Source organism: Colletotrichum spaethianum (genome assembly GCF_022836535.1).
Source record: "Colletotrichum spaethianum MAFF 239500 DNA, contig06, whole genome shotgun sequence".
Classification (NCBI taxonomy): Eukaryota; Fungi; Ascomycota; class Sordariomycetes; order Glomerellales; family Glomerellaceae; genus Colletotrichum; species Colletotrichum spaethianum.
The window spans coordinates 813,224-829,639 of NW_026054776.1; the positions used below are offsets into that span (position 1 = coordinate 813,224).

General features: G+C 57.1%; 2 protein-coding genes across 2 annotated transcripts; both read left to right on the forward strand.

Annotated features, from left to right (window-relative positions):
- Positions 1–7,609: 7,609 nt before the first annotated feature.
- Positions 7,610–7,975, forward strand: ColSpa_03249 (uncharacterized protein; the record flags this gene model as incomplete). The annotated part of the gene is made up of 1 exon (XM_049269461.1): positions 7,610–7,975. One exon carries the CDS (start codon positions 7,610–7,612, stop codon positions 7,973–7,975), a length of 366 nt encoding a protein of 121 aa, XP_049125418.1.
- A 4,697-nt stretch (positions 7,976–12,672) lies between these two features.
- Positions 12,673–12,927, forward strand: ColSpa_03250 (uncharacterized protein; the record flags this gene model as incomplete). Its single annotated transcript, XM_049269462.1, has 1 exon — positions 12,673–12,927. The coding sequence occupies one exon, from the start codon at positions 12,673–12,675 to the stop codon at positions 12,925–12,927; it is 255 nt and encodes an 84-aa protein (XP_049125419.1).
- Positions 12,928–16,416: the final 3,489 nt, after the last annotated feature.

A 16,416-nucleotide genomic window follows, 5' to 3' on the forward strand; every position in this document is an offset into this window, starting at 1 on the left:
CCATTTCCTTGGGGTTCTCGTCTCAGATGTTCCTTGACAGCCGGGATTAAGACAATGAGCAACCTTCTCAACGTTTTGCCTAAAATGGAAGCGTCGGACAGAGGCTTTCCCCCCGGGAATGCCTTTCTCTTCGGTATGCGCGGCCGGCGGACTTTGTGACGGCGGGACGCGGAGGTGGGCCCACCACGAGCGGCGACCACGGCAGCCACGTATGAGGTAGAGGGGGGCGACGGTGTCCTCATTACGGAGAAATTAGGTGGCAACTCTATCGGGGGAAGGCCGCATCAGAACTCCAGGTACGCCGAGCCCCCATACGTCCTCTGCGTTGTGTCCGTTGTCGCGGTCAGCGAGGAAATTGAAATAGCATCAAGGGGCCGAGTACAGTGTCTCGGGAAGCGAACACGACTAACGCGAAATGGGACGGAAATCCAAACGGTATAACAACAACACATTGGCCCTCGCCACTCTCAGTACCTGCAGTAGTGACTGCTGATCTCTGAAGCAGAAAGCTGTCCTAACGGTACCAAGCTCAGCTGATCAGCAACTATCTGCGCTAGGCAACGTAGACATCAGGCTTCGGCCACGCATCTGTCTTACTCGTTGCTACCGTGAACAGAAAGCAGTGTGTAACCTAGGTATTGAGCAACGTTGCCGCCCATCAGGTTTCTCTCTGTCCTTTGGGGGTCCGGGCGTGGCAATCACTCGATAAACCCCTGTTGGAAGTGGTGGTGTGATCGTCAGGGGTGGTCGATGCTCTTCAGCCGCCCCTTGCAAGACACCACGTGGAAATACGGCGGCTGACCAACCCAGTGGACGCGGGTTTCTGAGCTCGGACGTGGGGCGCAGGCGTGTTGGATGTTGTGCTCTCACTCACTTGCACTTTGTCATCTCTTGGGGGAGGGGGCTTGCGTCGCATTCGTTGCATTCGTGTCACTGCGGAGCGAGGAAGGGAGCATGTTTCAGATGCCGTTCTTTTTATTGGCTACACAACGAGTGTCTCTCGAGAGACGGACGATGCCGAGCCTGCCGAGGCTGACTTGGCCAATCTACCAACCAGTGAGTGAGCGAGTGAGTGACCTTTGTTCGGCCGGCGAAGAAGACAAGCGGCGATAATGGCAGAGACACGTCAACGAACGTCAACGAAACAATCGCAGGGTGCGAGCGCACCGGGGGCCGAACGGGCACTCGGCCAAGTCGAGCCGCGCAGTTTGTATGAGCTGAGGACCCCGTGAGATGCGTACCACGGTCACGCAGTCGATGAAGTAGGCTGCCGCGACTTCCCTTCCGCCGTGCGATGCAAGAGCAGGTTAGGCAAATCCGTAGCACTCCGGGATTCTTATCGGTGGCCTCACCCGAGCGACGATTCCGCCATTGTGAAAAGCCGCAACAAGAGGAGGAGGAGGCTGTTACGAGCGCGCCAGCCGCACGCAGCATGACCTATGACGGAACACCTGCATGCGCCGTGCAACGAGGCTGCCCTACCTCGCTTGCGCCCAAATATTGATGCAACATATCCTTTGCGGTAATTGCCCGACGGGACTTCCTGCAGATTGAGACGAGGGTACCACGGCGTACACTTTAAAAACGCCATGTGTAGCACGTAAGCCTAACCGAAGCTGCTGGGACCTGCAGGAAATGGCGTGGGCAAGGCGTTTTCCCTTTTTGGATCATGCGTTCGGCGGGGAGCGCCGCAACCACGGCCACATCTCCAAGCTCCCCTCTGCCCAGCTGAAGCAGATCAGGATGGCACGGGGATCCGAGATGGGTTCGTCGTTCTCCTGGGCCTGCTATAGGGCTGCTGTACGGGCAAGGGTTGTTGCGTTCGTTTTCGTGTGCCCAGGCCGATAAAGACATCAGCTGCATCAAGCGCGGTAGCCACTCGAACCATTTGTGTCGTGCCTCTCTTGATACTCGTCGCCTGAACAGCCCTTGTCGCAGGTTCGTCCTGACTGCGATACGAGAAGTTAGGTATCTTGCACCGGATGCACTGAAGTGCGAATCATCGGTTGAACCGTCTCGGACGTGAGCGTCGTCGTCATTCGAGAAGGACAATCTCGATCGTCAGCTCCTCTGCTACCAGAAAATCGACAGTCAATCAAAGGCATATTCCGAGGCGTTGAGACATGCCAATGTTTTGTCTGCGCAGCAGCCATATTGGGGGCCGTCTTTATTTTGCCCCGTCGTTTGTTCATCAATGCCTACACCACGAACCACTGGGCTCCAACCAGGGCAATACAGAGTACCATTTCCCAGATTGTCAATCGGCGTCCCGTCCACGTTTGGGCACCGTCTGGGATTGAATACGGTACGAGGCCCAGGGAAATCTGGGGAAGCTCGATCTTTGACACGCCTGGCTGGCATGCTGGGTCGTAGTGTAAGGGGGGATTTGCACCTGGTCCAGCATCTCAAACAAACCGCGATTCCGTATCCCGGTTCGGCCTGCAGGACGACCTAGCGGTGTGCACGGCTGGGCGAATGGGGAGGCGGATCGTGATCATGTTCACAAGACGTCACCTTGGCACCCAGAAGGGAAGCCGAGCTACGCGTTTCCCGACGGCGCCCTCTCACTACGAGCGGAAGGGTTGGACGGCGTCGAAACCAAGGAAGCCAACCGAAAAGCCGAGCAAAACAAGTGCGCCGCGTGAAAACAGGGTTTGTGATGGAATCATCCATCAGATGATGGGGCTTTCTGGCAGATGTGCGACACCCCTCTCCGAACTCTCAGAACCAACACCCAGCCCTTTTGTTTTCCAACAGCTTTTTCCTTGGTTAGTCATCGGCAGGGGACAAGGATGCGAAACAGGGATGTTCTCCAAGGCAACAGCTTTTCCTGGGATTGCGCCAATCTCACCAGCCCGCCCGAGGGGCCATTCGGGGACACGGAGAGATTGTGACAGGACTCTGAGGCTCGAATGACAGGCTCACGACGTCGAGCAGATGTCACACAGTTCCATCCGTCGTGAGGGGGAAAAAAGCAAAGTGCCAAACTTAGCTCCGATGCTACGATGCCGTGGATGCCGAGGGTTCGGCCGAACTGGCGGAGAGCTCTTTGAACCTACAACCGAGTCAGGCGCCGTTTCCCGTGTCGCCAGCCAAGGTGACAAGAGGAAGCAAAAAACTCTCATGGGCGCTAGAGGGCGCGAGACAGGAGACGCGGACCGGTTTTTTCTTTTCTTCTGTAAGTCCGTTGATGTCGATGATCGCGGATTATCGCCGGGATCGAGGGGTAGCTATAGCAAGGCGTCTGAAACACGGGGCCTTTGTTCCTGGCTCTGTCTCTGGTTCCTGAACGAGGCTCGACAAACTGGGCAAATTCATTGCCCGGCTAGCGAATGCGTGCATTCTAGCCTCGTCCGGCTCGCGCTCCCTCTATCGTGTCGGTATATGGGAGTTAGAGAGCATTTGCAGAATGAGAAGGGAGCCAAGATGGTCAAGATATTGCAGCCACGCCCCCTCGTTTCACACACGGCAGGCGTATCATGAAGCAACACCAGCTTCACCGCGACACGGGAAGCTGCAGGAAGAATTTCCAACTTTTTTTGGTCCATGGTACCGGCCCATTGGATCTGTCACGGGACGCGTTGGATGCGACGCTGCATCTGCAGAAGGAAGCGTGGCACACGGCCGCCGCCCCCCCAAGAGCGTCCTACCTACTTCATCCTGGATCCAAGGCTCGTTTGGCACCCAAATTCTGTTTACGAGACAATGAAACTCTGACCGGGTTCCGGCACTCGGTGTACGGTGGTTGCCCGTCCGGGGGGCCCCACAGGCCTGCTGACAAAAGCGATCGACGCTGCGTCGTGGGGCCGGATGACGATGCTGTTGCATACCTTTGACCTACATACCGGTAGTACTACAAAACCTTTTCGTAGGAGATTGGTCCTCTGCCGTGGACGAAGGCCGAACGTATGGGGGGGAGACCCGCTTTCTGCAGGTGCTCAACAAGCGTTTGTGATCCGGACCCGGCTTGCTGGTTGGTAACAGACTGCTGGGTCCGGAGGGCAGATTGTGAGCGGATCCCATTCTGATGGGAGGGAACTTTGGATGGGGGCAAATGTTGAGATTCTGCCTTGGAACTTTGCCAGACTTTTCTCCTGGCCCTGTAAAAGCCTATTTCCAAAGCGGGATTCATCATGGCCCAGCGAGTCACGTTGGCGTTTTGGTGGTTCCCGGACAAAATTGGACAAAATTGGACGGGCTCTCGACAGGGACAGGGCAGGCGGACTCAGGAACAGCAACGGCGTCTGAAGGGGCCAACGCGACCTCGAAGACGGAGAGAATCGAGGGTTAGCTCCAATGAGGTTGCAAAGCAGAAACGGAGACGCGCGTGGCCCTGGGGTGGCGAAGCCAGCCCTCTACCCATTCTTTCTGTTGCTGCACCGAACATGCCGAAGGTGACTCTGTACCGGGTGACGGAGCAAGAATCGGCAGACACGCACCGCGCGCACGCCCTCTGCACCGAAAATACCTGGCGTCGTCGAGGAACGCGATGTGACAAGAGTGTCAGTGTTGCGCGTCAGAGGTTCTCCCTCAGCGTGTCCAAGCCACACACATATACACACACATGTTCCGTGCTATTTCTGTAGCGCCGCCGAAGCCTGGAAGCCGTGTGGACGCGTCTCGAAAGAAGGGGGAGGAAGCCGGCCAATGGCGATCCGCGGGTGCCTCGACCCGGCGGACCATTTGAGAAGATTCGGGCAAAGACATCAGACGAAAAGAGGGAAAGGGGAAAAGGGGGCCGCGCCGTCGTGCAACGGACAAAACGAAACAAAACGCCGCAGCGTCGAGGCCAACAGCAGCGACGAATCAGTGACGCGGGCAAGGACGCGACTGGAGGGAAAAAGGCCAAGACAAGCCAAACCGCCAAGGGCACGCAGATGCAGAGCTGCTCAAGACACGAGGCACGAAACAAAAGCTGGACGGGACCTAGGAGCCGCGGCAGCTCCTCTGTGTGGGTTTGGACGGCGTTGTTCCCCGGCGCCGCGGTACGCTTGTGTCAAGAGGGCAAATTGAAGAACCTTTTTTTATTTTTATTTTACGAGGCGCCCTTTCTTGGCGCGTCGCGGCGTCATGGATATCCGGTGCCTCTGCTCGTCGATATCGTCGATGTGTACGTGCGTGCCTGTCCATCACGATACGAGAAGTCGACGCCGCGGGTCACTCGACGACGGCACTTGCCCCTTTCCGGTGGCGAATAGTCTTCTCTTGTTAAAGAGAAATAAGTTTTCCACTGGCATTGGGTTCCCGCTCAGCCACGAAAGGAGACGACTGAGCGCTAAGGGGCGGGCTTCAACACGACGCTGCTTGCTGCGCCTGAGGGGAGAGGGGGAAATTAGGACCGAATGTCACTGGACCCTGACGCTAACACGCGCCTTCGTATGCCAAAGGCGCGGTATGACGATGTGGGCGGGCTCTTTTTTTGGGTTGACAGCTTCTCAGGGGCCGAACGGCACACGAGCGAATCTAGCGAAGCTTAATTGGGGATCGCGACCAACGGTGAGGTCGCCGTGTCATGGGTTCGCGTTGGCCTTCTAGAAGTCGGTGAAGGTGCGCGCACCTTGTATCAAACGGAGGAGGGGGGGGGGGGCCATCTCATTACGCCGCCTTGCTTTTCTCTCACCGCTTGCCGTCCATCCGCTCGCCTCAGACCCAGAGGCTGGAGGCTGGTGCCAAGCTTTGGGGGGAGATCTCTCTCTCTCTCTTTCTTTCTCGCCCCCTTCCAAGGTTCTTCTGGCCGTTGATTGGCGATACCGTGTACGTGGGAACCCAGACGGCGGCGCCGAAATGAGCAGGAACGCCTCTGCGTCTGCGACGACAAGGGCAGATGAACGGTCTGGGAGCGGAGGCACTGCAGGGCATCAGATCGTAGCGCTACGGGGGCGGGCTGGCTGACCCAACAGAATGGGATGGGATGCTAAGGCTAACACGAAGCGAATGGTGGTGCTTCTTTTTCCAGACCGCACTCCCATTCCCCCAACACGACGACCGGGAGGGGAGGGGGGTTGATGGATGAGGCTCTTGCGTATGGGGCATTACCGCCAGTCTTTTATCGATGGAGACAACCCGCGGTGAGGAAATTCTCTCTCTCTCTCTCTCTCTCGTGCGCGGGGCGGGTCGACTGCACGGTTCAGCGTGCGGAATGAGAAATTTCCCGACTGAATGGTTTCGGTCTGATCTTCGCCTCATGTCATCTCGCGCTGACCGAGCGCAAAGGGGGGGGGATGGGAGCCGTTCTCTGGTTTTCTGCCCTTGCGGCTCGTGAGGCCCGACAGCGATACCCCAGCCTCGCGCGCACCCCATACCATGATACACCGTGTGGCGCGAGCCCACAACGCCGTTTAAACGAAGGAATTCAAGGGGAAGAACTGGGTCACCTTCGGTATGCTTCCATTGCCGGGGGGGCTCCGCTCTTTCTAGACGTTTTCTCTCCGAGGTGCTTGCTTCACGGCATTGAATACTTCGTAATAGTACCTATGGGGATATTCTCGTCGACTCCATCCTCCGCGCTTGGACTGGGGGGAGGGGAGGGGCGGGCTCCAAAGATGAGAGCAGACATGTGTCAAGTGTCGGGTTTCCAATTTTGTGACAATGTCGCCTGATGGTCCTCGTGGGGACACCTCGCTACACGACACCGGCGCACGAGTTTGGATGAGGGACCCTCTCTCTCTGTCTGTCTTTCTGTCTTCCACACAGTCTCACCGAAAGGGCGGATTTCGGATTACGGGCCTCTCGTGTGTTCGCGACGTTGACATGATGCAAACATACATACCATGTAGCATGTAGCGTCTCTAGAGCCGCCCCCTCCGCCTGCGGCCTGCTGCCCAGCTGCGCGAGCTAAGAATGTAGGCGTACCCGACTGAAGAAAAATCCAGGGCTCCGTCCGGGGGGGGGGGGGACGAACATGCGGTGCGCGACTTGCACAATGGGGCGGCGGGCGCGTCTCACAAACAACCTCAGCCTTGGGGGCCGGGTTGGGCATTGGTTCACCACATGAAGACTTTTGTTGTCTCTGGAGAAAATTGGAAGGGAAAAAAAGCCCGAAGAGTGGGACACACAAAACAGCACCGGGCTCCCGGGGGTTTGCCATTGGGTCTGTGGCCCGGTCGCGAGGGGGGATGGGAAACGGGAATCTGTATTGTACACTACCTGTAGACCGCCAGCTCATTGTGAGTCACACTCATCACAAAAGAGGCCCCATCCAACGGCAGCAGAGTTGCCAGGCTTGGCCGTGGGACAAGCAAGCAAGGCCGGGTTTGCGACCTGACCGCCTTTGTGAACGTTTCCCGGCCCTGTTGCTTGTCGGGGTGGAGGGGAACGGAGGGGCAGAGGGGACTTTCGGTGTGCTCGGCACCGGATCCCAGACGACAACGACGAGGAGGCCCCGTCCTCGTTCGGTTCGTCAGCGACCGCGGAAAGCCAGGACTTTGTTCTAGCGTACACAACTTTTTTTTCTTTCTTGCTCGTTCGATGGAGCACCTCATTTTCATCTTGGTTTTTTCCGCCGCTTTCATTTGCCCGTGGTTTAAGGCGGCGACGGAGCGGGCCCGGGTGTGTGTGGGCTTTTTTTTTCCTTCGGTGCATGTGGATGTGGATTGTTTGGCCATCAAAAATGGCAATCAACGTGGCCGCGGGCAAAATCCTTGGCGGCGGACGACGCTTGCGAGTCGTCATCGCCATGTTGGGAACGTTTTTTGCAAAAGGGTTCCCGCCGGAATGCGTCGGCCGTGACTGGCTCGGTGTACAGGCTGGGCGTGCGCGCCTCGTTCCACTTGGCCGCAACCATGAACGGCCCCATCCATCATGGCAGCCCGCCGGCCCCAAGTTGGAGGATAAGGCTGCATGGGAGAGGATCTCCATGCAGCGCTCCCATGTGTCATCACAGACTCTCTCTCGTTGGAGAGAGGGAGGGAGGAGTGGTGACGGCGGTTGGTTGGATGACACCGGGCCAATCAGTGCGCCGCCTGACGTGCTCTAGCGGCCCCCTCATTCCTCGCATCATGGGAAAACGGTGTCGCGGGCAGAATGGAGGAGGGGGGGAGGAACCTCGAGAACTTGTACATTTCCGCGTGGCCGTGTGTGTCTGTATGCACCCGCGGACGGATTGGTCCGCCGTAATCGCGGGAGTGCCTGGTAGGAATGGACGTTTTGTCTCGCCCGCACACCACCACGGTGGAAACGTTGTTATCATTCATCAACCGGGAACCTGACCTGCTGCACTGGGTACTGGCTTGTCCCGCTCCGCACCTCCATCTCGCCGTCTTCGTCGTCGTCGTCGAGCGTTGGCGTCAGCAATCTGCTGCGCTGTTGCTGACGGTGGCGGTGACACAGCATATCGCCAGGCAGCATCAGCAGCAGCAGCAGCAGTGGCCATGAATAGGAACTTTTAGATTCGGAACCATGGTAGCATGTGGTGGTGGTGGAGGGTGTGTCAGCCCGCAGGTTGCACACACGAGGATGGACTGATATCCGGGTTGGGCAAGGGATCGGCTACACATAAGCTTCTGACTGTAACTCAAGCCCCTCCCCAAGCCTCCGTGCTTCGCCCGCCCAAGACACACGGCGGGGCGGTCCCGGAGGCATGGGACGGGCAGAACAGAACAGAGCGCCATTGTTCTCGTATCCGGCCGCGTTCGCGGTTCGCACGGGGCGTGGTTGGACCGATGTTGGGTGTGTGTGTGTGTGGGAAGAAATGCCCCCTCGATAAAAAAATTACACCTTACCGGATGGGCAACGATCATCAACAAACGCAGGCTACGGCCAGCCGTCTGGCGTTGCGTCGTCCTCCACCATCACCACCCACTACGGGCATGAACGCTGGGGAGTTCCGGGGGCGGTCGTTATCGACGATGGCGAAAGAGACTTCACTTGGTGTCCTCCCTTGGTGTGGTGGATTTGCATGTCTCGTCATTGATGACAGGTCGGTGACATGAAAAAGCCACCCAGAGAGTCTCACTACGTCGCCGACCTAGGCCCCAGATGGAACGTCGTTGCCAGGCGTTGTCCAATGGGTGGTTGTTCCGCGATGGTGCGGACCGACATTCGTGACCAAGGGCGCATGTGTCGGCTCGTTTTGGGCTCGCCGTAGCGTCAAAGTCAGATTGGCAGACGCACGCCAGGTTTCTTCGGCCTTGTGTGCTTGTGTTCAAGAGTGTGCAAAGATACCAATGGCTGCTCAATACCACATGAGGCCAAGACGGATTGGTGTCTTGTTACACTGTCAACCCAGCAGGTGTTGTTGCCCAGCTAGTCTCACGGCAATCTCCATCGCAGCAGACGGCTCAGTCAGCCACCGTCCCAACAGTCGGGGAAGAGGGGCGAGTCTTTGTCGTGGCCCGCTTGGTTTTGGGTGTGGCTTCGTCCTGGACGGGTCGGAGCTTGCACGCATCGAGAAACTGTCGCGAGGGCGCTGCCTCCCCCAAGTCAGCCATAACCATTCCGCTGGCTCTATAGTAGATGCTATTCCCTCCCCAGAAGCACGTTCCTTTCCCAATACCGTTGTACGACCCACTGGCCTGGGGGGGAGGCTTTTGAACGGTGTCGCGCTGGCCTCTCGTTACCGCAAGCCTCTGATCATCACACGATGGGCAGCCGCGGATCCGTAGATCTGGTAAGGGGGCTTGCGTTAGAGAAGAGCCAGAGGAGAAGCCATCGACCTCGGGGGGAAAGGATTGCCAGCCTATGGTGGCATGTTTGCTGACCGAGGCGTGGTGTTTTTGGAGCTTGCAGCAAGCCTTTACGGATCCCTGGGCGTGTTGATTAGCTGCCAGCTGCTCCGCCACCGAGGAAGAGCTGTTGAATGCTGCTGGTGGTAGTGGTGCTGCTGGGTTAATTACACTACAGTACGAACGAGTCCAGGAGACATGCGGCGACGGTAGGGAAATGACGGTGTTACGGTACCCGAGTGCGTCTCTCCGCTTTGGGGGCCCGTGTAAGAGGTGAGTCTTACGCTCCAGGGATTACGGTCGCAGGGGTCCGGGAGCTATTAGATCCCGTCAGCAGTCATCAGCGTAAGCATCGGTACCGGCGCCTGGCAGCTTCGGTCCTTATCCAGGTGGCCGGATACGGGCGACGGGATGTGGTGAGAAACAACGTGGGCGAGCGACGTACGCCAACATGGCAACGAGAGATGCTTCCCCCCCCCCCTTCTGATGCTGCTGCCAGGCTGCGACGAAGTGATTACGGCCCGCCATGGGTTGGAAAGAGTCACAGATGGGGGCGTGTGATCATCATCCCGCCCCGTGCTTGCTGCGCTGATGCGAGCGAGCCTGCAGGTTTCCCTGGTTGGGGGGCATGCGGTCCCCCAGAAAAGCACTTGTGTTTCTTCTTCCTGACGCCTGGATAGTGAGACAGATAGGTGGTGTACAGATAATCGATGTGTGCTTTCTACTTCTACCCATGGGTAGGGTACAGTAGTAGGGCCAGCTGACCTCGACTTGCATGCCTGGGCGGACGGGGGGCTTGAACGCGCGGTGCGCGCGCACATTGGCAAGGGTCGGAATTGGATTTATGGCCCTTGAGGCCCCTAGGGAGCCATCTTGAGGTGGTGATGATGTGCACATTACGGTGAGGACTCGGGTCGGTGTGGAGAGGGGGGGGAGGGGGCCTAGGTACACTAGTCCCTAGGCTTGATGATTCTTGATCTGACTTGACTGCCTTGGTCTCGCTACCAGCCATTGAGGGGAGTGAACCCCTGATACGGTGGCATCGAAACGGTGGGTTGACGAGAAGGGGGAGGGGGGGAGGCGCCTGTACTGCGCCGCGGCTTTGGAAAGGGCTGAATAGCGAGATTGGCATCGCCGGTATTTCGCGCCAATAGATCGGGTTTCGTCCCAGACATGCAGTATCGATCCAAGCGGACCCAAAAAGGAAGCACCGACAGACAAGAATAGCGTCAAGATTGCGACCCCGGCATTCAGCTCCCTTCCCGTCCATGGTGATGATGCTGATGTTCGGAGAGGCTGCGCGGAAAGGGTAACAAGAACGCGCGAGAGAAACAAAAAAAGCAATGGGAGAGCTGAAGCTGAGTGGCTGGACAGCTCACCGGTCCAGAATAAGATGCAGAGACAGTGATCACCGGTGAAGACAAGACCATAGAAACAGAGACCCCTGTCTGGCTGGCAATGGGTTGGCAATGGTTCCAGGCCCAGTGTCTGGGAGCGGGAGCGCAGAGTACCGAGAATGGGAGGCTGAAGACAAGGCCGTTATTGTCCAATTGTCTATAGACAACGACAACCCAACGCCGCGCGCCTCCGTTTGGGGACTCTAGCGACGTTACACACGGCTCTTGTTGATGGCGTTTCGACCCAGCAGGCTGGAATTCTGGCATTTCCTTTTCTTCGTGCCATTCTTTTCTTATCAGCAGGGACAGCCATCACCAAAACGCTGACGACAACGACTTGGAGTTTCTAGTCTATGAGACCCCCTAGTCATTTGCTTTTTGCAACGTCTATGCTAACCCCCGTTTCTTTTCCCGCTGTCCGGCGTTCTGGTTCTTGTTGATTGTTAACATGCAGTAGTGCGACCCGAACTCTCTCTCTATTGTCACCTTTTTTCCTTTTCTTCTTCCAGGGTCCAGGGCTGAACGGAGGCCGGGCGCAAGGGACAGTTTCTGAAGATGGTAATCTCCGTCGATTACTAACCTCCTGGCGCGCCGGACTGTAGTGTAGTGCAGTGTACGAGACGGAGTCAGGAGAAAAGCATCAAGGCCGGTTCACGGGTCATGTCACGCACGGCAGCATGGTTCGGCCGCGCGAACCAAGCTTTTTCAAATAGAGTGCGAATTCCGTCGACAAAAAGGCTATGCGCGGCGTGGGTTGCAGTGTAGCAGGAGCGGTGAGGCAGAAAACTATCGTCGTCGCACCGCAGAGGGAACGGTGACCTTGGCTTTGGGTTGGGTTCGCAGGGATAACCTCTTCGGGGAATCGCACAACTACGGGTACGCGGCGCGTCCAAGTCTTTAGGGTTTGTCGACGATATATCCGTAGACGGAGTTGGGGGACCGAAGGCCCGCGACTGTGGATGGATGACCCCAGATGGCATTTTGGAGCGAAGCACGAAGGGAGGAAAAAAAAAAGTGTCCGAGAGCACAGAGGCCGGGATCTATCTCATGAGAGGCCATGACATTTTAGGGGTCCGCTCGCCATTCCCGCCGTCTCGGTGACTTTGTTGACGGAACGGTGTGACAAGGCTGAAGGTGAGATTAAGCATACGGGCGGTCGGGTCGTTAGTCATGACATAGAGTTTTTGCTCGCAAATTGGCAAGAGATACACACTATATGCCGGTCCCGGCCGTGCAATCAGGGAAAGGGAAGGAAAAAAAAGTTTGCACATGTATTCTGACATAATTAGTGAAGTCGCACTCGGCATCGTGACCGCCAGAGCTCTGGGGTCCGTAAAAGTTTTCCGTGGTCCAAGCCAATCAGCCAAACCCCTGACTAGCCGGGGCTGGCTGGGATGGCTGGCAAAAGGGAGACGGTTTCGACCAGGCTGGCTGAGAGATGGAGAAGTGTGGGAAATTGGGAAATTGGCATATGGAGACTGTGGAATCTAAAGAGGCAGTCCAAGTTTTTCCACAATCGTTCCATGAGAGCTTCCATGCATGAAGCCGACCGGGGGTTGGGAGTCCTTGGGGGGCCCCGTTCCACGATGTTGAGCGACAGATGCAATTTCTCCATGCCCAACGAGCGACGAAGCGGGTCGTCGCAACAGGCGAGCGACTTCGGCTCGCTCGCTTCACCGTCGCCCCATTCTGGCGGCGACAAGGGCAGCAACAACAACAACCACAACAACACAGACTACATAGTAGAAGGAGTGAGAGTGAGCCCTCGCTTCCCCTTGACCCGTGGCCCATGCATGCCCTGTCAGTCGTGCTGCAAGATGGCCGATTTCGAATGGAGTCCCCGCTGGCTGAACCCCTTGAAGCGCTGATGAGAGTGATGACAGATGGGTTTCTAATTTGATGATGATCTGTCGACTCCGGATGTCCACCCTCCCCCTGCCCTGTCGGGCTGTCAGCTGTCCTTCTTCGGATTTCCGTGATCACGGCTAAAACGAGGTAGACAGCTCCAGGCAGCGCTATTATCCGATGAGGTAAGGTAAGCTCTTCCAAGGGGGGCAGTGTGCGATAGTACTGCCGCAAGATCAGGCATTCGCGCATGGTGTACTACGTAGGTACGATGTATGCTGCGGTGGGTTTGGATGCGACAGCGACAGCGAGGCTAGATGCGGCTGCAGCAACGCGCAAAGAAGAAAGCCCCTGAAGAATCTTATTTTCGGGCTGTGTCCAAGGCAGACGTCGACGGAGTTGCTGGTCCCCGCCATATGCAGTAAGTAAGCAAGCAAGCAAGCACATGCGCGCCGACGTTGCTTGTTTGGTTGCTTACTTACTTGCCTGCCTGTACTGCGGCGCGCATGCAATGTTGGTCTTTTTTTGTTCTCAGCTTCGACGACGCAAAATGCGCAGCAGTTGCAGGTTAGCGCGTACGTCATGCCGAGCGAGAAAGCCCGATGGACGACGTATGCGATTGTTTGGTGAGAGTCAAAAAATCGCCGCGCAGAAAGGGACGAGAAAGAGCCGTGGGATCTACGGACGTAATCGGAGGTAAAACGGGCAGGCTAAGTCCCTCGGCGGCTCGTTGGACGGCTTCGCCATATGTTTGTCCGCGAAGGGAGGGTTCAAAGAGACGGAAAGTTTCCATGTCAGTTTGATACAGGACAAAGAGCCGCTTTGGAGACACAGGGGGACTTGAGACGAGCACTGCGTAGGAGAACAAGGGAACAGGGTTCACTCTCGGTGACTACACCGGAGGAACGAGCCTCGAAGAGAAAAGTAGAAGGGGAAAAAATAGGAAAAGGAAAGGAAAAAAAGAGGCTCTCGTTGTCGTCAACTCAAAATTGCGCAAGTCGCAACTTTATTGTGTGCCTGTAACCGGTTGATTAGGTGTCGTCTGAAGAGTGGGAGAGGCAGCGAAGGAGCTTCGGGGGATTTTCCACAGTATTCTGTGCGCCGCATGTGTGCGACGACCGACTTACGTGTTGCGATGTGTGGTTGTCACTGGTATACTTCGTACATCGTACTACAATAGAGTGCGCATGCCTGAGCGGTGAGCGTTGCAATTTCCCTGACGGTTTGAGATTGAACCGTAACAGGAACGAGAGGCAGGGATGGCACTGGCAGAGACGGAGGTGCCGAATTCTGTCTCCTTTTTTTTTTCCCTCTCCCTTTGGCGTCGGTGCTAGTGCGTACAGTAATCCGCAGTGTACCTAGGTAGTGGACTCTGTAGCCCCCCCCTATCCCCTGCCTTACGGTAGTCTGGTCTGGGTGAGGTGAGTTGCCTGGGCTGAGCTGCCTTGTGCGGGCAGCGTGGATGAGCGGGCAACAGCCAATCTCACCGTCTCTGTCTCCGTCTCCGTTCTGGGAATCATCAACAACAAAAGCGCGGTGGGTGGATACGGTGGGTTGCGAGCGCAGCCCGCCAAGCGCTGGGCTGGCGTGACAGGGGCAGCGCATGCTCCCAGCAGGCCGGCCCCTGTCCGCATGCTTGTTTCATTTCCTTGCGCTGCGGCGGTCAGGCCCCACGGTGACTCTGGCGATGCGTCACCGCCAGGGCAAAGAAGTGAAGGGAGGCGAGACGAAGGACGTGGAGGGACGGGGACGGAGACGGTGATGGGGAGATGAGACGAGAGACGTCGACGGGGAAGGGGGGGGGGGGTTCGACCGTTAGAAAAGGGGGGCCGGAGGGAGGGCGAAACGGTACGTAGTCTGGTCAGGCGCTAGTGCCTGAGATGATCCCCACCGTCCCGGCCGACCACCATTCTTTCCCTTTTTGCCCTTTTCCTTGCGAGATGAAAGATGGGAAAGTGCGCGGACGGACTGCCATGCGCTAAACGGAAAACCCCTCCATTCCACCCATGCTATGTACCAGTCCATCATCCCACACACACACACACACACCGAGGCTACCGTTTGGACCACACCACACGTATCGTACGCACACCGTTCACGCCTCCCACGTCGTACGGTTCTCCACACCACCGTCTGCCAACACCAGACGGACGCTCGTCCAGGGCAAGCTTTAATTTTGGCATTGGCAGCGTCAGGTACAAGGGGTCAAAGTACTGACGTACTCGTCCCCGACGCATTTCCCTTCCCCCCCATAAGCAACATTCCTTTCTTCACCTTCACTTTACCACCACCCCTACACAGCCCGCCCACACCCCTCCTCTTTACCCCTGGACTCGCTCGCTCTCTCCCACGAACACGCACTCCCCTTCTCACCCCCTCTGGGTCTCTGCACCCCTCCCCCCCCCTTCCAAGAGAGACGCCAGTGCCCGATCCAAGGTCGAGCTGGGCTAACACCCTTGCAAGGTTTCTGGCTGTTCCAAAATTGCAGAGTCTCGGACAGCGAGCTCTGCAAACAGGCACCGCCAGCCGAAATGTCCTCCCATGGCCGCATTCGTAGATACATAAGGCACCCGACTCCCCCCTAGTATTGACTGCCTACGACTCTCGACCAGATCACCATCACCATCACCAACCAACTCATAAGACTATTCTAGCTCACGACCGTTTGGTTACATATACCTCTCACGCCCTCATCCATCTCTAGATTCTTTGTCTACAATCCCAACGGCTCACCACCCACAACAATTACTACCACTACTACTCCAAGGCTCTCTTACACCAAGCCTTCTCTCAACCATCACCACCTTCACCACAACAGCTTCATAGCTTCTAGACAGCTCTTCACAGCTGTCTCAATACCGTCAAACTGGCTTCCTCCACAAACTTCGACTTCGTCACCATGCCTGCCCAGCGCCCCTCGCAGCTGCCTCCCTGCCCCGGCCCTCCGCCTCAGCGCCCTCTTCCTCCTCTGCCCACCCGGGGTTAAGAGTGACGGGCCAACAGCAACAAACCGACAATGACGAACCCGCCTGCCTTGTCTTTCGAAACTCGTGGCTCCTCGAGGCCATGAGTTGAGAGAACCCGCCACTACCCACGATTGGAGCTGCCTCGGTGTCTTCGCTTCGCAGTCGAACCAAATACGGACGAACTGGACAAAACACATCCAACAGTTCCCAGAGTATCAATTGCGAACGAATGCGACACGACCAGCCCACCTCAGCAACCGAGCAATCAACAACGCCTCGTCGGCCTGTTCTGGCAGCCCGCATGGAACTTTACGGCCTTCGAATATGCACGCCATCCGCGCCTCCCATAGCTTGGCCATGCATGCATCTCACCCACACCACCCACCCACACCACTTTGGGAGACGGATGAATTTCCCAACTCTCAGCCGCCTTCGCCAACCCGGGTCAATGCAACCGCTCTTCTAGAGAACCGGGCAAACTTCAAACCATCTCTCCATCGTCGGGGTTGCGAGTCGCTTCCGGGCGGTCTTCGCAACGGGCCTGCT